Source organism: Dermacentor albipictus, chromosome 8 (assembly GCF_038994185.2).
Source record: "Dermacentor albipictus isolate Rhodes 1998 colony chromosome 8, USDA_Dalb.pri_finalv2, whole genome shotgun sequence".
NCBI classification, from domain to species: domain Eukaryota; kingdom Metazoa; phylum Arthropoda; class Arachnida; order Ixodida; family Ixodidae; genus Dermacentor; species Dermacentor albipictus.
This window is the reverse complement of record NC_091828.1, coordinates 90660401-90680353: the sequence shown is the minus strand read 5'-3', so window position 1 is coordinate 90680353 and position 19953 is coordinate 90660401. Positions and strand designations below refer to the sequence as shown.

General features: G+C 45.6%; 2 protein-coding genes across 4 annotated transcripts in view; one reads left to right on the top strand and one right to left on the bottom strand.

The window, feature by feature from the left end:
• Positions 1-19953, top strand: part of LOC135911357 (uncharacterized) — a 371373-nt gene that overhangs the window by 185333 nt on the left and 166087 nt on the right. The window lies entirely within an intron of this gene.
• LOC135911337 (cytochrome P450 3A5-like) overlaps positions 1-19953 on the bottom strand; it is a 51517-nt gene that overhangs the window by 3079 nt on the left and 28485 nt on the right. For 2 of the 3 annotated variants that reach the window (XM_070522890.1, XM_070522892.1), the window contains 6 exons: positions 19281-19377; positions 16563-16626; positions 16370-16478; positions 9472-9563; positions 6447-6587; positions 3897-4209 (listed from right to left, as the gene is read on the bottom strand). In XM_070522890.1, the coding sequence (XP_070378991.1) occupies positions 3909-4209; positions 6447-6587; positions 9472-9563; positions 16370-16478; positions 16563-16626; positions 19281-19377 (804 nt within the window). In that variant the 3' untranslated portion in view covers positions 3897-3908. Of the gene's footprint in view, positions 1-3896; positions 4210-6446; positions 6588-9471; positions 9564-16369; positions 16479-16562; positions 16627-19280; positions 19378-19953 lie in introns of those variants that run through there. The other variant, XM_070522891.1, reaches the window with a different exon arrangement.

The following is a 19953-nucleotide window of genomic DNA, read 5'->3' as shown; positions in this document are numbered from 1 at the left end:
CGTACTCGTGGCTCAGTGGTAGCGTCTCCGTCCCACACTCCGGAGACCCTGGTTCGATTCCCACCCAGCCCGTCTTGCAAGAGTTGAGCCAAAGCCACTTCTCCTCTGTCGTGACGTCACGGTGTCACGTGGTTTCATGGCGACACCGCCGCGCCTGAGGAGCTGGGTTGAGCTCTCGTAATATGCTTCGCATAAAAGCAAACATGAAGTCCTATATATTTTCGTGCTATAATTATGCAACGCGGCTTCATCAATTTCACGTCATTAATTACAACATGTTTACCGTATCTTTCGTCGTTTGGACCATTGCCGCGTAAGAAAATTTCTCTGTACTTGCTAGCATCAGTCCCTGGTTTCAATAAAATAAGTATAGTGCTTATTTATTAATTAGAAATTTACTAGAACCGAGCAGACGTCGCCAGAGATGTTGTCGCAACAAGGACTTTCTTTAATGTTGCGTAACTAAAGAAGCCTACATGTTTATATGTTTATAAGAGTGCTCTCCTAAGAGCGTTGCAGCCTTTGGTGTGTATATTTGTCCCACAACAACAATCATCATCTGCCCTACTTGCATTTCCTTTCTTGAAAACGCTGCGCTCGCTACTTTCCTGTCGAGAATGCTGCGTCACGCTGATAACGCGCAAGCCGTTGTGACTTGCCAGTACCGGGCTCGCAGCGTTAAAGGAAGGGAATGCGGGCAAGACAGATGACGATTATTGTTGTGGGACAATATAAGCCCCAAAGGGTGAAAACATTTTTAAGTGCGTAGCAGTAGGGCAAGAAATTTGCAGTTAGAACCGCAAGAAGCGTTAGCAATCATTGGCGTTGCGGTCGCGGAGGTTACACGTTTCCGCAGGGGCAACATGCAAGGCAACTGCTCCTGGGCTGCAGAAACTGCGCCCCCTGGCAGCTGCCAGGCGTCTCACAACGCTGGTTCGATGAGGAGTGCCACCAGCATGACCCACTGAACTCCAGACCTATACAGACATGCAGGTCTGAAGTTGAGACCTGCACTTCAGACCTGCACACCTGCAGACGCCCCTTCAACACTGGTCGTGTATAGTACACCCCTTTTCCCTCTAGGGAGAAAACGTACGAGCTCAGTGGCGCTAGTCATGACGTGTTCACTGTCATCTGCTTTTGCAGTCTGTTCCGGCGCTCGTGCTGCCATTTTGACAGGTACGAAGCGCCTATATTGTTTGCGAGTTCTTAAGTTTACTCACAAAAAAATAAATAAACCAAACTTTGCGAATGTTCTGAATTTGAGCAGCGAGATTAATGCAGGAGGAGCGGTGCAAGAAAGCAAAACAGTGAGTGCAGGCGGGAGATGGCATAATGCACGCTTTGCTTGCCTCCGTAGGAGAGGGCAAAATATATTTAAACGAGGGCGCCTTGGTGCCGCGAGCAAAGAGAGGTGAACGCGCGCAGCCGTGCATACAACTATAAGAAAAACGGATTGATACTTAAATACAACAATTTGCGTTTTTCGAGTTTGTGTGTTTAGTCGTGGAAAAATATACAGCTTCAATTAAACTGTTAGCATACGTGAGAATCAAACCAGACTTGCACGCGATGATACCTTAGCGAGATAAAAAAAGGTGTTCCAGTTTTGAAGATTCTGTGGGAAACGCTGCTCATTCGGTCAACATTCACGATCTCCTTGTCGAGTTTATTCATTAATGTTTGTCCACGACGAATCGCTTTCGGAGCGCGTGATATTTAATTTATGCAGGACTTTTTTTGTCTTTGCTTGAACATTTGGGATCGTATTTCTAATGACCGATTTGAACCTTTGGCTGCATCGAGAGAGTTGTTTTCGAATCGCATTGCGGCGGCAATGGCGTGCTGTTCGTGCAACTACTTAGTGAACGTAATCTCAGCATCCGCAAACTCACCGATAAGGCATTCAGAACAAAACTTTAATTCCTAGAAACTTATCATACGGTACAAGTGTACAAAGTTGTTCAGGCAGCGCTAGTCTTAATCACGCTCTGGCCCTAACACGTGAGCCCCATTCGTTATGTGTCTGACCAAAATAGGAATTCCCTATTATTCTGAGGGTAAAGTAAATAAACAAGTAACTAAATAAGTAAATAAATAAATAACGTTGCGCCTCTGTATAAATGTGCGCGAACACCGCCCAATGCGTCAAGATTATCGGCCAGAGCGCGCAGTAGATGCGAGCGTAATAAATTTTAGTGTTAACTGTAAAGGCCCTAGGCGAAGCCGTCAAGCCCGAATGGCGGATGTGGCTTCAGTCAACGCTTCCGTCCGCATTAACGACGTAGCTGTGTAACTGAGCAGTTGCAGTTGCCGGTACTCAAAGGAGATTCGCAGCCTCTATTTCTGATGAACACCTCGGGGTAGTCATGCTTCACAGATACTTGCGTCGATTCGCAAACCGGAACTCCCCAAAAACTCGTACGGAGAGACGTGAATGTGTGCTCCCACGCTATCCGTGTCGTGACCCCAAAGCATGCATTTTTTTTTGTTCTCCCCTCGCCCCCCCCCGCCTCCTAAAATTTTACTTGTACCACTTGTTCCTCTTCCGGGTTGAAATAAAGCTCTCGGGTGCAATATGAGTGCGACAGGAAATAAATAGAAGCTAAAACAAAAGCGCCAAACTTAAAAGTGTCGGCGACAGCATTGCTCCTTGGGGCGTTCCTCCATTCGGTGTCCTACATGCTGCGACCTCACATCTCGCAGCCCTATTGTGGTTATACGATCCGCGAGGAAAGCCCTCACGTAGTTCTAAGTGCGTTGGCCGCGATTCGTGCCACTGAGATTCGCTAGTGTGGCTTCGTGCCCCAGGTTTACAAAGGCCTTTTTATGTCTAGTGCAAGAATTGGTTTCAGGCAGCATGGCGTTGCTGCATTCGGTGCTTTCTTTTTTAGCTGCGAAGGCACGTTTTCTGTTAACAAAGTGGGCTGAAAAGCAAACAACGTGCTTGGCACCAGTTGACGTTCTTGGAGATGCGTCAGTAACATGTCTAGGATGACGCGTTCCATCAGTTTGCTGAGGTAAGACGGGAGCCAAATAGGTCTTAGGTTCTCCAAGTACGGCGTTTTTTGCGGCTTCAGTATTAATGTAAAAAAATATCACCGCCCAAGCACTCCGAACAGGTGGTTAACCAGCGAAGCTGAAAAGTGCGGCTCAGATGTTTACCAATGTGTTAATCACGACGATTTATTAAACGACGGCTTAGTAGGCTGCCGGATGCTCCGTACGCAGTTGACGCTTGCGCTCGGCTGCACGAGCCTTTTCTTGTGCCCGGGCTGCAGCACCGCCATGGCGTAGACAAGCTCGTTCCCGGTTCTGCTCTCAGCGTTGCCCATCAAAAGCTGCCTGCTCCTCAGGAGTACGTATGACGAGTGGCCTAGCTATTTCGGAGGCGGAGAAAAACGGCTGCGCACGCGCTCGGCTGCGACGGAGAGCGACGACGTCACTACTGGAGGAGCCAATCGCGCTCCTCTCTTTCTCTCTCTTTTCTTTTCGCGCATGTGCACGGGGTTGCGCCGGACAGTTTTCGGCGTACACGCGACAGACGGACGGACGAATCAGCTAGCAACATGCAGCTTCGCTGTAAATGTTATCACCCAGCTCGCACTACGGCGGGGCGTCATCTGCTACGCTACAAGGGACGGAGGGGCGCCACCGTCGAGGGGCGAGAGTGCGTGAGGAGAAACGAGCGCGATGCGGAGGAGGGTGGCGGAGATGGAGCTACTTATAATTATTTAGGAGTTTTGTCATAATCGGCACAACAGCGCCGCCTGCCCGAGGTTGTCACATGTATACCCACAGCCGATCAGCAACGGAACGCTGCCCCGTCCCCTGGAGGAGCCGATTGAGCGTAGCGTGACGATGCATGCGGTTGGATGGGTTGCTTTGGACGCCGAACTAATGGGGCGTCACTCCGTCTCTGGAAACCTGACCACTGCGAAAGCCGCCACAGCGCAGTGAATGGCGTGAGAGCGCGTCGAGGACGACGGCGAGAAATATCGCGTCTCGAGAGCCCGTGCGATCGCTGTCGCAGTGGTAAGCGTCACCTTCTGACTAGGGCCGTGGGTTATCCGGAAGCGGCGCAACATCTGCGAAGTCACCGAGGCCATTTCGATGAGCGCCAGACGCTGGCCGATGCACACGCGAACTCCGAGCCCAAACGGCTGGTATACGGCCGGATTTATGAGATGCTTGTTCTCGGGGCTGAACCTGGGAAGAAAAAAAAAAAGGAAACATACCCAATGTCACTTACACTCTGAGAGGAGCTTTTGAGGGCGATCTTGCAGTAATAGGAGTCTTTTTCATTTCGTTTCCTTTTACTTGGAAAATCTGACTTGTGGCCTCAAAGAAAGGTATATTGTAATTAGTCAATCTGTTTCGTGCAGGAAGTCTAATGGTGCGTGAGTAAATTGACGGAATGTCTGTGTTATAAAGAATGATGACACCATGGCCTTCACTATCACTGGGCCACGACGGCATCGAGAACATGTGCAATAACACACACACGCACACACGCATACACACACACGTACACATGCCAGCACGTACGCACATGTGCACACGTACGCACGCATACGCACGCTTAACAATCGGCGCCGCAAGCTCCTGTGAAGAGAGAATCGTCTGTTCTGCACCTGCACCACCCCTGCGGTTGATCCAGCCTTGTGAAGACGTGCTGCGAAGTGCTAGCTTCTTTTGTCTCAGAGGCACGCGCGAAAACCAGATACTCTCATCTGGTGAAGATTCCTTCCTTTTCTTCTTTTCTATATTTCATTTCTCTCTTTTTGCAGTCCCATAGCTGATGCTTTATAGGCCGGCTGATGCAAACAAAGCATGGTGTGCAAAACACCTGCGGTGTTGTTAATGCTTTGTACTTTGCATATATCTTTGAAAACAAGCACACTGATACTATATTCTGCATGACAATGCGACAGTATATCAACAACGTGCGACGGGTACGACATAGTGCGAGGAACGTTCATATCGATAAACACGGATGTTATCTCCCGAACTTGGCGATTGTTATGGTGTTTGATATTTTTTTCAATTGTTTCGTACTCGTCTCCCGTCCTCTCTGTGCTACGCAAAAGAATATTAGTCTGCCACGTACACCACAAATAAGTACTGAGAGCAAGAACAACGTGGAAAGGAAAGTACATAACGACGAAAAAAAGCACCATAGTAATAGATCCCTGGGTGATAATACAGTGTTCACAATTGTTCCATCTTATTTGTTTAGTTTTATTTGTGCATGCAGGTGATCGCGCATGGTTCAAACAAAAAGCGGGCTTTGGCTCGATTAAAGGACCATAAAGCTGTGCTGGAGTTTATCATCTGCGAGACCAACTTTTGCTTATAGAGTTCATAATCTGCGCGTAATGCTTTGCGCTGTAGCACACTTTCGTCTTTGTATTTTTTACTCTTTTTCAAGCATCGACAAGAAGCGTTCAGGACAGAGTTGTCTGCTTCTCGTCCTCTATATGTATGTGTGGTGTTCGTATATGTTGAAATGTTACTAATAAATTGCTCTTCGTGACACACAACGAAAAGGTTACGTTTGAGGTTGCTTATGATGCACGATTCATTGAATTCTACAGTAAATAAGCTACATGCATATGTGCTAGAGAAGTAAGCTGGGAATTCACCATAATAATGTCTGAGCTTGGGTGGTGAGACATCCTATTGGATGCGAAGAGACTCGGTATGGGGAAGCTGCTTGTTATTATTCACTTGAAAACACAATTTTGCGTGGAAAAAATTAGCACGCCAAGATGCCATGTGGGTATAAATGGAGCTTGCGTGCAGTGTTTTGAGCATGTAAAACTAGGGTATACGGTGTAGAATCCCTGAGCCTTAAATGTGCGATGCCTGATTTGCTTTGGTGCAGAGTGTATTGCTGTGCATATTATTGTTTCACGTGCATGTTAACCTTAGTGTAATACGAGTAACTGATATGTGTATGAACGAAAGTGGCAGTGAATAGTAAATGGTAAGGGGTTTTTGGTGCAAACTAGCAGCAAATTTTTTGATGTATACTCTTGCTATTAACTCTGTAAATCTACTTTAACAGTTAACACTATGTGTTTCTGGTGTGAGCACTCCTGCTGTTGTTTACTTATCGCGAGTAATTGGTTGCTTTTTGATATTTCTTAGTTATTCCCTGTCGGGTGTGCGAAATATTAGAGGTGTCTGACGTACTGTGCTCTTGGTGTTGCGGCTATTTTGTTGGCAGCCACTGGGTACTAAAAAAAGAAAGCTCATTCAGTGTTAGTAACTTCACTCACCAACTACTGCAGGCGTGTTCAACCTAAAGCTGGCCTATCAGCATTCGAGCCAATGACAATGCGAAGCAGGTACTCCCTTAAATGGCACTGCCGAAGAAGTTCAGCTTGGTTTTAGGCTAATTGAGATGGCGATATTATCATAAAAGATATCATGGTACTCACCTCTCGGGATCAAACTTCTCCGGGTCCGTCCAGTACATCGGATCATGATGCAGGTGGTATGTGGGCACCATGACAGACATTCCTTTCTTGATGAGATACTTGCCGCTCTGGTAATCTTCACCCGCACAGCGTGTTGTGAATCTGCGTGTCGCGACGTAAGAGATGCTTTAAATGATATAATCTCGATGGCATATCGGCCGCTGTATCGGTGACAGAATGTGTCTGGTAACATGGTAGGTGACCGTGCAAAAGAGAGCCAACTTAGGCCGGTTAGTACAAGTTGAAGATAAATAGAGCTTCGCATCGGTCAGGACCAACGTGAGAAAACCGATGAAGCAGTGCTCATTCTACCCATTTTCCTCATGTTCTTCCTATCTCATGCGTTGTTAGTCCATTCAACGTTAACATACAAGCGACAACGCCTCTGCTACTGTATTTGCGACGGAACGAAAGGGTTCACTAGTCAAAACGAGGCAGGTGCGCAACACTTGCGTAATTTTCATTGAAAATAAGTAATAGCCCGTGAATCTAGCTTACATCTCTGTTTTTTTTTTATTTTTATATCCTCCGAATCGAAACAGAGACCGAATCAAGCCAGTACGAGGGAAAGTAAAAGCAAAATGCAGTAATTGAACTACTTTATCAAAAAGAAAGATAGATGAAAGGCTTATCTTTTTCGTAAAAGAACTGTACATGGGGCATCTATAGGGAGACATCATCAGACCTGCGCGCACAAGTAAAACGGAAACTGGACTATTCGTATGTGAATAAAACTCCGCCGAGAACATTCGTTGTTTAAACGGTGAAATGCTGCTTCGAGAAAATACGTTCTAATATACGGTGCTTTATGTGGAAAGATGGAGTTTAAACCGGGCCTGTATTTTGCCACTGGAAATACGGCAGGAAAGCCAAATAATGGGTGCAGTGGCATAGTGTGCAATGCAATTTGCGCTGACGGCGCTGGATACTCGTATATGTTTGGTGCTTACTGCGAAAGTATTTATCCGGAATACTTTGAGTACCACACACTTCTTGGTTCTGTATTTAGGCTGCTATATTTTTTATTATAGATGGCACAAACAATTCCAACTGATGTGACGAATGCTTATACGTATACTACATTACCAAGTGCACACGGCGTCCGTCCGTCCGTCCGTCCGTCCGTCCGTCCGTCCGTCCGTCCGTCCGTCCGTCCGTCCGTCCGTCCGTCCGTCCGTCCGTCCGTCCGTCCGTCCGTCCGTCCGTCTGTCCGTCCGTCCGTCCGTCCGTCTGTCTGTCCGTCTGTCCGTCTGTCTGTCCGTCTGTCCGTCTGTCCGTCTGTCCGTCTGTCCGTCTGTCCGTCTGTCCGTCTGTCTGTCTGTCTGTCTGTCTGTCTGTCTGTCCGTCTGTCCGTCTGTCCGTCTGTCCGTCTGTCCGTCTGTCCGTCTGTCCGTCTGTCCGTCTGTCCGTCCGTCCGTCCGTCCGTCCGTCCGTCCGTCCGTCCGTCCGTCCGTCCGTCCGTCCGTCCGTCCGTCCGTCCGTCCGTCCGTCCGTCCGTCCGTCCGTCCGTCCGTCCGTCCGTCCGTCCGTCCGTCCGTCCGTCCGTCCGTCCGTCCGTCCGTCTGTCTGTCTGTCTGTCTGTCTGTCTGTCTGTCTGTCTGTCTGTCTGTCTGTCTGTCTGTCTGTCTGTCTGTCTGTCTGTCTGTCTGTCTGTCTGTCTGTCTGTCTGTCTGTCTGTCTGTCTGTCTGTCTGTCTGTCTGTCTGTCTGTCTGTCTGTCTGTCTGTCTGTCTGTCTGTCTGTCTGTCTGTCTGTCTGTCTGTCTGTCTGTCTGTCTGTCTGTCTGTCTGTCTGTCTGTCTGTCTGTCTGTCTGTCTGTCTGTCTGTCTGTCTGTCTGTCTGTCTGTCTGTCTGTCTGTCTGTCTGTCTGTCTGTCTGTCTGTCTGTCTGTCTGTCTGTCTGTCTGTCTGTCTGTCTGTCTGTCTGTCTGTCTGTCTGTCTGTCTGTCTGTCTGTCTGTCTGTCTGTCTGTCTGTCTGTCTGTCTGTCTGTCTGTCTGTCTGTCTGTCTGTCTGTCTGTCTGTCTGTCTGTCTGTCTGTCTGTCTGTCTGTCTGTCTGTCTGTCTGTCTGTCTGTCTGTCTGTCTGTCTGTCTGTCTGTCTGTCTGTCTGTCTGTCTGTCTGTCTGTCTGTCTGTCTGTCTGTCTGTCTGTCTGTCTGTCTGTCTGTCTGTCCGTCCGTCCGTCCGTCCGTCCGTCCGTCCGTCCGTCCGTCTGTTTGTTAAGCACTTCTATTAGTTCATTTATTTTGTTTACTTTTTCACTTAGGTCCCGAATGCGTTACAGAAGGGAACTAGATGATTTTTACCATCTTATTTAATAAAATCATTTATGAGTGCATGTTATTTGTATACAACCCATTAGTGTTTCTGTTAAATGCATATATGTTTTCAAAACAAATAATAATGAATTTATTCAGAGGCTCACGAGCCACACAACAGGGACATGAACATGAACGACGGTGCACTTTTCGTGTCTGTTGTGTGTCTCGGGAACCTCTGCAGTGTTTGCGCCCCACTGATGTTAGTCCACTTAGCCCCAACTCGTCAAATAGGCCGCCTTAAGCAATGTATGTGTTTACGTCCACTAGACAAGTTATTCGACAGCACACTTGAGGCGAGAAGCATATATCGGACACGGCGGTAAGAGATGGGGGAGAGTGATTAGTTATGCGACGCGTTGGAACTAAACGAGTCAGAAAACAGTGCAACAAAATGGAACGTTTACTTCGCGTCGATGGTCATGGTAAATTGACATGTGATATGGTTGGCAAAGGAGATTGGGCTTTTCGCGTTATCAGCATGTCAGCCGGAGGTAGCACGTAACATCGAAACTTCCAATTTTGGGGGGGCAATAGATATTAGCCTATAGGGCTCTTTTTGGACCTAATATGGTACCACACAACTTACCAGGCGAGCTTCGATGGACCTAATACGGTTTCCTTTCTTTTTTTCTCTATAAAAAATAACTGACACGACACCAATACTTACGAGGTGATGGGTGGATACATCCTTAAGGTCTCGGATAGTACTTGGTTCGTGTACCGCAGTGATGTGAGGGTCTGAATTGAGAGCTCATCATCCTACAATGAGAAAACAAACCCGTTGGCATCTCTCACAAACACAGAAAAACGCAGTTTGAATCTGTCCACTATGGGAGTAGGTATGGCGGATGGCGTGGCAAAAAACGAAACGTTGACACAAGAAGCACCAAAAGTGATGACACATCCTTGCCTTATCCCCATTTCGCTTGGCCGTCTTACTTTGCACCTCCAGTTTCCGCAATAAAATCACGCATCGTGTCACCCATTAGTTGGTTCTGCAGGAGTGAAGTAAAGTGAATGAGAATGAAAAAAAGGGAAACTTCATCGAGCGGCCACCGTTTCGACGACTAGACCTGTTTTCAGCAAGCCTTGACAAACGCATCCTTTTGTCCAAATGTTGTCCCCAAGCGGGGGTTTCTGCCTCCTTTACTAGTTTTTTCCGTTCATCATCATAGTCATAATTATGTCATGCCTGCATTTCAGCATTGCATCCGTAACCAAAGGGACAAGTTCGCCTATGTGCGTCTTGGCGAACACTATGCACCTCACACTTGACAGTTTCAGGGCTCAGCAAGGTTGTTTCGTTCAAAGCGCGGTTGAGAGCGCTGCAATACGGCTGCGCATGAGCGCAATCACGTGGTTTCATTTCATATTACGCGGAATTTAATGCCGAAAAAGATCCCCACGGAGCACTAACGTTGCCACAAAAAAAGTGTATTGGTCGTTTCTGAAGACCCTCTACAACGTAACACAACGCACTTGGCCCTAAATGGAATATAAAAATTTTTGAATAATTAATCTAGGTTTGTTAACTAAATAGGCAGGATAAAAGGAATCGTTGGAGGAGCGCCACATGACAGCAAACCTTATGTGGTCGGTTTCATCCAGCTGCGGTTAATCACTTGTTTTGATGATAATGATGATGATGTTATTGATGATGTATGGATTTTATTGGCGCAACGGCCAGATATGACCAAAGAGCGCCAATCCAAAGATAATAAATGAACTGCCGGTGGTAGGATATGACAAATGTCAGGGTTGTGAATCAGGATGCGATTGGTACATGTAACTTCGCTGTAGATAGGCCTAAAATTAGTCGCTGTGCGTAAAGTGCGTAAAATATTTAGGTATTAAAATAATGACAATGACTAGAGGTGTATGCAATGAACACAAAAGCGATATTACCAAGGGATTATGTACTGAACGAGTGAGTAACGGTACCAGTCGTACCTCACCAGTGAGCCCTTGAATGCAAAGGCTGAGAGGCATGGGCGTACAAAAATGGTATCGCACCAGCAGCCTCTATATAGTCAGATGATGTGCTACGTATACCTTCGTTTGTTAACTGCTAATGTGCCAACATCTCGCAGAAACGCTAAAACTAACTTCTCGTCAAACAGTGGTTCAGTGGTTCAATGCCGAAAAACAACGCGGGTTGGAGCGGAATGTATTGTCTGTATGTTGAGGAAAAGTACTTTTGTCGTCGAGCTTCTGTCTCTCGACACTCTAAAAAGCGGTTAATAGGTATGAGTTCCATAAGCATGACCTATCCTAAGGCGACAAAAAATACCTCAGTCTGTCGTGTCATTGTTAGTGGTGGCTACTTTCCTACGTTTGCCTTGATAACGTGAAGCTTATTAAGTGTTTCAGTGTCCCATGTACGTTGCCGATGACCTCTCACTCTCTTGCATAGGAAGGGCGTTAAATCTATGACAGGGACAGCTATGGAAGAATTTCTTGGCTTTGCGGTTACTGATGGCGCTATACGGTCGGCAAGCATATTACCCTCGATGCCTCTTTTGGCCAGGTAACCAGCATAATATGATGTGTTGATGAGATGCGTACAAAGCGCAGAGGTCTGCATAATGTTCAGTAAAGACAGGATTTGTATTTTTTGCTGGGAGATCAAGGCTTCGAAGACGCTCAGTGAATCTGTAAATATTATTTCTTTTTCTAGTTTTGTTTCCTTGATGTGCCTCACAGCCGACAAGAATGTTCAGGCCTCTGCCGTAAAGAATGTCGTTTCCGAGTGCAGACAGACCGATTCTGAGAAGGATGGGCCGACTGCAGCGTAAGAAACGCCGGCATGCGTATTTGAAGCATCTGTGTAGAATTCTGGGCACGAGTATTTGGATGATGAACGATCTGTCGCACTTTATGGGCTGCCTTTGCCACGGCAGCAATGGCTTCGCTGGGACAATCAGGCTTGGTTCAAGAATCAGAACACCCATTTCGTCAGAAAGTTTCCTTACGCGCCTGGGAAATGGCTCGCTAGCAGACGGTCGATTACTAAACAGCGTTGCCAATGTCAAATCGTTTAATGTTGGGTAAGAGGAGTGTTCTGGGTTCGCATTCACTTTCAGAAAGTAAGTGAAGCTTAAGTATGAACGTTGCAGATGGCGCGACCACTCGCTTTCCTCTACATAAAGGCTTGCCACAGGACTTGTCCTGTAGGCGCCTGTGGCCAGTCGGATGCCTAGGTGGTAAACAGGATCTAGTATTTTTAGGGTGCTTGGAGTAGCACAATGGTACATTATGGCACCGTAATCTAATCGTATAAGTATGAGGTTCTTGTAGAGGTTTGCTAGACACTTCCGACCACTTCCCCATGTTGTGTGCGAAAATATTTTTAGAATGTTTATAGCCTTCCACCATTTTCTCTTAATATGCTTTATGTGTAATATCAATGTCAGTTCTGCGTCAAAAATTATGCCTAAATATTTCTGTTTTGTGCTCACATTTATGCGGTGTCCGTCTAGCGCAATGCCGGGTTCTGGAATCAAGCCTCTTTTTTTAGAAAAACGATGAATGATTTTTTGCCGGGAGTTAACCTAAAGCCATTTTGGTTGGCCCACTTCGACATCTTGTTCAGACCAAGCTGCACTTTTCGTTCACACATCGCGAGGTTACATTATCTAAACCATAACTTTAAGTCATCTACATATGCACAGTAAAAATACTTCGAGGAATGTTTGAACGTAAAGAGTTCACCTTCTCAATAAAAAGGGCACAACTGTGTACTCCCCCCTGCGGTACCCCAAGGACAAGGTATTGCCAACTCTAACCCGGAATGTACACTTTGATAAGTAATTCTATTAGACAGAGCATATTACCACGCATACCCATTTCTGAGCGTTCTTTTAAAATTCGAAATCACCAAGTGGTGTCGTATGTCTTTTCCATGTCAAAGAAGAGGGACAGCAAAAATTTTGTGTCAACGAAGGCTTCACGAATGCATGCCTCAATCCTTACGAGATGATCAGTTATGGATCAACCATCTCAAAAACCACTGATAATGGTCGGGCAGTTTGTTTGTTTAAAAAAACTAATAATTGCTGACTTATCTTTTCGAATAACTTTGCAGAGGCAACTCGGTAAAGCAATAGGACGGTAACTTGTCACTAAGGATGGGTCCTTTTCGTGCTTCAAGACATGGACTACAATAGCCTCTTTCCAACCCAATGGAAGGTATCCTGCTGCTCACATATTATTGTAAAGAGATAGCAGTGCTAGTTGCGTGTCACGATGAAGGATTTATCATTATATACATGATCCTGCCAGCTCCTGGAGCAAACTTCTCAACTGTCCAAAGAAGCTCTGAACTCGGCAAAATTAAAAGGATAGTGGTACGTTTTGTTCACTTTTACTACAATTCTGGTTTAGTGGCTTACTTCTTGCTGTTGCTTTGTTTTTGAGAAACAATACTGAACAGTAATCCGAACTGGACACATACTCAATATGTTTCGCAAGAGCATTGGCTTGGTCTTCAAGGTTATTTCTCTGATCATCCACCGACGGTAAAATGTAAGACGGCCGCCCTAACAACTTCGTTACCCTATTCCACACATTTCTTTCTTGAGTGTAACCCGCCGTGGTTGCTCAGTGGCTATGGTGTTGGGCTGCTGAGCACGAGGTCGCGGGATCGAATCCCGGCCACGGCGGCCGCATTTCGATGGGGGCGAAATGCGAAAACACCCGTGTGCTTAGATTTAGGTGCACGTTAAAGAACCCCAGGTGGTCAAAATTTCCGGAGTCCTCCACTACGGCGTGCTTCATAATCAGAAAGTGGTTTTGGCACGTAAAACCCCAAATATTATTATTATTCTTTCTTGAGTGTAGGAATTAATGTTGGAGATATATCTTAGCCAGTTCTCTCTCTTAGCAGACCATCGCACACGTCTTTCTTGCAACTTAATATGTTGGAACTTAATTAATGTGCTTTTCTACTGTTGGGGAGCTACGAAGAAGACACCAGGCTTTGTTTTGTTTTCTTACGTGTTTCCTTACATTCCTCATTCCACCATGGAATGTATCGTTGCACCTGCCCTGCACCTGCCCTCCACCTGCCACCTTTCAGTGGATGATGGATACCGTGCTTGATGAATTCAAATGGCAAACCTGCCTCGTATACTTGGATGACGTCGTCGTGTTCTCGAGTGCGTGTGACAAACATCTCGCACGACTCGAGAGTGTCCTCGCGGCGATCTGTGTTGCCTGCCTCACCATCAAGCCTGCAAAATGCTACTTCGCGTTCCAAGAGCTCAAATTTCTTGTCCATGTCACTGGTCCTAAAGGCGTCCGACCAGACCCCGACAAGTTAGCTGCCGTAGCCGAGTTTTTGCCACCCAGACAAGAAGGCTGTCCAATGCTTCCTTGGTTTGTGCGCATATTATAGGTGCTTCGTCGAGGGACTCTCGAGAATTGCTGAGGCTCTGACATGGCTCACACGCGACGATGTGCCTTTCATTTGGTCGGATGAGCAGCAGCAGTTGTTCAATGAATTGCGCAAGCGCTTGCAAGCGGCCCCAATACTTCCTCATTTCGACGAAGACGCTGACACTGAAATTCATACTGACGCCAGCAATACGTGTCTCGGCGCAATTTTTGTGCAGTGGCAAGCTGGTGCGGAACGCCCCATTGCCACCAGCCAATTTCGTAGCTTTGTGGCCAGCTCCCATTGCCTCTGTCAGGCACTTTGGAACGAAAAAGGGAGAGATGGCTCTGACTGTCTCATCTGGTTTTAAGCTGTGTATGACGTGGTAGCGGGGAAAGTTTTCTTTTTGATAACCAAATAACTGGAACACGTCTTTGGCGCACCCCCTTTTCTGGGGGCGATCGAGTACCACGGGGACAGAGCAAGCCATAAAAATAATATATTTTCTGCAAGAACACCAGCCACCCACCATGGAGCCCAACAAGGGGGCACTGTGGGAGCTGTAAACACAGGTTCAACAAACGCCAGCTCTACGTTCCCGCTATAACCAAATACGTATAACCAAGAGTAGTTATGACACACAAGGTTAACCCTTGCAGCCAGGAGTGTTGGAAGTAAATGGAAAAGAAAAGGAGACAGGAAAGATTAAAAGTAATCTAGAAAGACGAAGATTGAAGAGAAGGACCGGAAAAGGCGACTACCGATTTCCTCCAGGGGGTTAGTCTGAGGGCGCCGTCTGCGGGGAGCAGAGGCCAAAGAAGTGTATCCCCTCTGCTGCGGGGCCTTAAATCTCCTAACACCCGTCATCAGCGTAACCCCCAGGGTCACCCTTACCCCAAGATCACTCTTTCCCCAAGATAACCCTTTCCCCAAGATCGCCCTTTCCCTGGGATCATCCTTTCCCCAGGATCATCCTTTCCCAAGACACGGCTAAGCCACGCGCGGCTACACGCGGGTGGGTCCAACCCTCGTGTGCTCGGGTACGTGATGTGGAAACACACCGAACGCCTGCTTACGCAGACGCCCCTGCGGCGAGTCACTTGTTTTATATCCTCGGTTCGAGTTATGTGAAACACCCTGCATATATTTAGCACAAGACAGCTTGAGTTTTTAGAAATCGATGGCCTCATAACGAGATCAACTTTTGTTAAGTTCTGTCTCGTTATCCCTCTTTAAATTAAACCTTGGTAATAATTTTCTCTTTCTCTACGCTTACTTTTGCTTCAGTCTGTCCTGTAAAAACATTTCTCGATAGATATGAAGAGAACACCAATTTTTTCTCACCCTAATCAGGCAGACTGTCTTTTTGGCGACTGCGCTTCTACAGTGATCATCCTTATGTGTGATAACATCTGCTTCGTTTACGATTTATTTATCTCTTCAGTTATTTGAAATTACCTCAAGGGTAAAATAAAGTATGGATGGCAGTGGTTAGATCACACAGGAATAAAAATTCAATTGTACCTGTGAAACTTAATGCCACTGCATGTCAATGATAAATATTTTAGAAAAGAACAAACATAACAAGAAAAACAGACGAACTCAATGTTTATAGTATATTTTACAATATAGAAGTAGGTTAGCAGAATTTAAGATAAAACTGTTTGCATATAACACAGCGCTAGCTGCTGGTTTCGTAAATATCTCATGATATTCACTAATGGCGTGTCGTGCATGACGGTGATTCTGCTAGCTGAATGCACGTGGAACATAGCAAATTAGGTTGGTGTGTAATGTGGGACACTAACTTTATAAACGTGAACAGCAGCTGGTGCTGCTCAGGAAAAATTTGTTGCTATGATAGATCATGGCAATGACACAGCCCGCGAAAAAAAAGATACCTAGACCGGATGTTTTACAGCTATATGCTGGGCGTTTTTTTTAAGGCTATAGCTTAAACTCATCTGCGTTATGCTACCAGTATGGTGCATAGCAGCACGGTTCGAACAGTGTCATTTTAACTGCCGCTCTCGTGTCTTACGTAAGTAAGGCTGCATTCTAGCATCGCATAAATGCGAAGTGTGAACTAGCATTTCTGGCTTTCCACTTTTGTGTCGTTTCCTTTTTTTAGGCACCAGCATGTAACTAAAGATTTTCCTGATTCACTTCATTGCATAAAAGATAGACTTACCTCTTTCGTAAAAGCTTCCAGTACTTCCTTCCTCATTCTCTCCTGAATGTCTGGGTGCTTGCCCATGAGATAAAACCAATAAGTCAATGCCAGCCTCGTTGTGTCGTAGCTGCATTCAATAAGAAAAACAAATCAACATAAGCATGAACCACTTAACGAGCTTTTATATTCTGTCACTAACTCGAGAACTCACCCGCCGAGAAAAACGTCCATGCAGTTGGTACCAAGCTCGTACAACTTCTGCTGGGACAATGGTGCTAAGTGGTAGGATAGCAGAAAGAGAATGACGAGAAAAAAAGTAACGTGGTCAGATCACGACGCGGCTGGTGATTCCTCGCTTTTCTTAGAGATGATTAAGTCGGAACATCTCTCTTCAATATTCTGTAACTTTACACCACAAACAAACAAACAAACAACCGACCAGCCAAACAACAAAGATTCGGTTTCTATGGTGGGGTGCTAGCATGCAGTTCCGGGCAACTTGCACCTACTGATGAGGCTTATTCAGTACCTAGCCTGTCGATGATGAAGATCAGGCTCGTTTTCTAAAGAACCTGTCAACTATTTACGCAAGCATTCACATGCGAAATGCCTTCTAGCGGTTCACTTGATTTTCTGATGTTAAAGAGTCTGTCCGCATAGTGAGTCACTAAAACTTAGGATTGTTCTTAAAAGGATTTCAGGTTAATGTAAGGTCTGTTCATTTGTGCAAGGCTTTGTTGAAAGTGGCCCACAAGGATGCCTAGCGCACCAGAAATTATTGGACGATTCTATTCTCATGGTATATTGCCTGGCAGTGTTCATCACAAGGAGGATTCCCTTAAATCTGCTTATGCCAACCATTCTTGCTGTGACTGCTCCGCACCAAATTATGTCACTTGCTTCAACTGTCGTAGATTTCGATAAACATTCCAAAATAAAAGTGTGAATCGAGAAATGCATAGCCAGTCCGGTGTGTTTTTAGGTACACTGTAAAAGCATCCATTACAGAATATGAGAGCGTAAATAGCACTGCAACGTTTGCTGAATACGCAACACAAAAGAACATCCCTCTGTCTATGTAATCTTGACTACTACAAGTTACTCGCAGTGTTGTATATTATTGTGTGTAACTTATCTGGATTGCCACACATTTTTTTCTGTGCATATATTTGTAGTCATTTTTCAGTCAACATCGTCTGTGCTTTTTTTTTCTTGTAACCAAATGTCCTGGTGCAATAGCCCACTTTGGGACCCGTGTTCATATGGTATTTTTAGCTAACGGACTGAATGTTGAATGAATAAGAAATTGACACTGAAACGGAACTGAACGATCACTGCGCCTAGGACAGCGATTGAAGCACAAGTTAGGACTACTGAAATAAACGAAGTTTTACAGCATGTGCGATGGGTCAGTTTTTTATGACGACAACATGCCGAGTGCAATATACAGGGCTTTGTTGGGCAGTCGAACCGACCCTATTGCGATGCGGAATCAAATGCGAAACGCCTTGTGTACGGAGGTTTTGGCACACGTTAAATAAACGGAAATTTTCTACACTCATACAGAGTTCCTCACTAGTGTGCCTCTCTAAGCCAAAGTTTGATATTTGGATACACATATCCTCGCTCCATCTATTGTAAAGTACACGTTTCATACGCTCAATTTGGCAGTTTTAAAGTCTGATTAGGGTGGGGAAGGTGAACGCAAAGCCAATAGTAGGGCGTTTCAATACGCTGGAGCTAGTTCCCAGCTGCAGATAAGTCATGAAATTATTTTCTAATTAGGGACTGTACTAATTACTTTGTTACTCGTAAGAATTTCAATGTTTGTTGTACGATTTATTTTTTAATAACAAGAAGTAACGATGAAGGAATCATTTTCACCCCTCCAGCCGTGGTGCCCACACTTGAGGGTGAGCAATATTTTTGCCAAACATGACCATTAAAACTCTGCAAGAAAAAAATAACAGAAACTGATCTGTGGATAAATTCATTCCTATGCTCACCCACTCTTGCTCCAATTCACTTCAGGCTGCCGAGTACTGCTGTACGTGACTACTTTACTAAAGACACTACGATATGTGACAGGTTCTTCGAAGCATCACGTTCCTTCAACGATGGTGAAGTAGTAGATTTTCCTTCGTCGTTATGCACGCTGCCAATAATTGACTAGTCCATGTGGTTTGGGCTGAGGATTCGTCTTCTATTGAAAGATTGCTGCCTCACTGAGTGTACACTAAGGCAGTATTCCGATTCTCGCCAGCATTGTAGACAGTCTATGTTGACAGCTTGGCAGATATAATTTCGAGCCCAAGCATGTGGGCGCACCTGGAACCATCTGAAAGACGTTATCTCGCGCCATTTCGCGTTAAGAAAAAGGCTACCCAAAGAACATACCATCGCCGTCTTTTTACACTTCGATAGCCTATGAAAAACACAACTTCGCTTACATTAGGCGCGTAAAAAAGCGTCGCTACATTTTCATGCGCCATCCATCTTATTTGGCCGGCAAAATAAACAATCGTTTCTGACGTTTGATGCTGTCTTCGTGAAGCTTTTCCTTTCGCCGGTTTCGCTAGAATTGAAATGGCACTTAAGATAACCGCCCTCCACTAAGCTGTCTATTTAGCCCCCTACGGCGAGTATTGGAACACAGGCTGAGCCGGAAATAAATTACTGTGTAATTACGAGGACTCGCTATAAAATGCAGGGATGATCTTCCTACAGTCTTTTCTTTCTTTCAAGAGGGTCTGAAGCAAGTTATATTAAGACTACGTGACATTGACGTATTTGTCGAAAGTGAATCGTAATTCGCGACAGAAAGGGTTCCTTTTCTGTCATGTGAAATGGTCTTAGGGTTTTATAGGGTTAAAATAAGTTTCTGTTGACTGCTATATGCATTTGTAAACTGAAGTTGTGAAAGTCGTACCGGTTCTCTTTGCCGCCGCTTCATTTTTCTTGGTTGCCGAGTCCCTCTTTTCGAGTGCATCGTCCAAGAGGAGCTGAGCCATGTCGGGCTCATCAACCTGAAGTATAGAGATAACACGAGAAATGACGAGTTTAGCCTAACATCGGAATGCAGGAAATGGCTTCCAAGAACTGTTAAAACGAGTGTGAAGCTGAAAGCGCAGTTCTTGTGAAAAGAGGGTCATATGGATAATGGGGAAGGAAAAAGAACAGTTCGTACCGTATGCGTGCAATGCAGCAGAAAATAAAGCTATACAAACGTACGAATGAATGTTTGGTGTTTGATGGCGCAAGGGCCAGGTGTGGCCAAAGAACGCCATGTTAATGTTAATGAATTCGCAGTGGACTAGTGGGTTCTGTGATCTTAATGTGCCGAGGCTGTAAAGGGGCCTAAAAGAGTTGATGCAAATTCCATAAAATGATCGAGTAATAAAATTATGGGAATGACTATTGACGTGTACAATGATCATTAGAATGCATTGAGAAAGATTGATGCAATGTATAAAATACGTGAGATGCTAAAATTGTCTAGAGCACTACCTCACTAGAGCCCTTGAAACCCAAGGACCCAGCGGCATGTGCTATACAGAGAATCTATCCTAGCGATATCCTCTGGAAAGAGGATGCGCTACCAA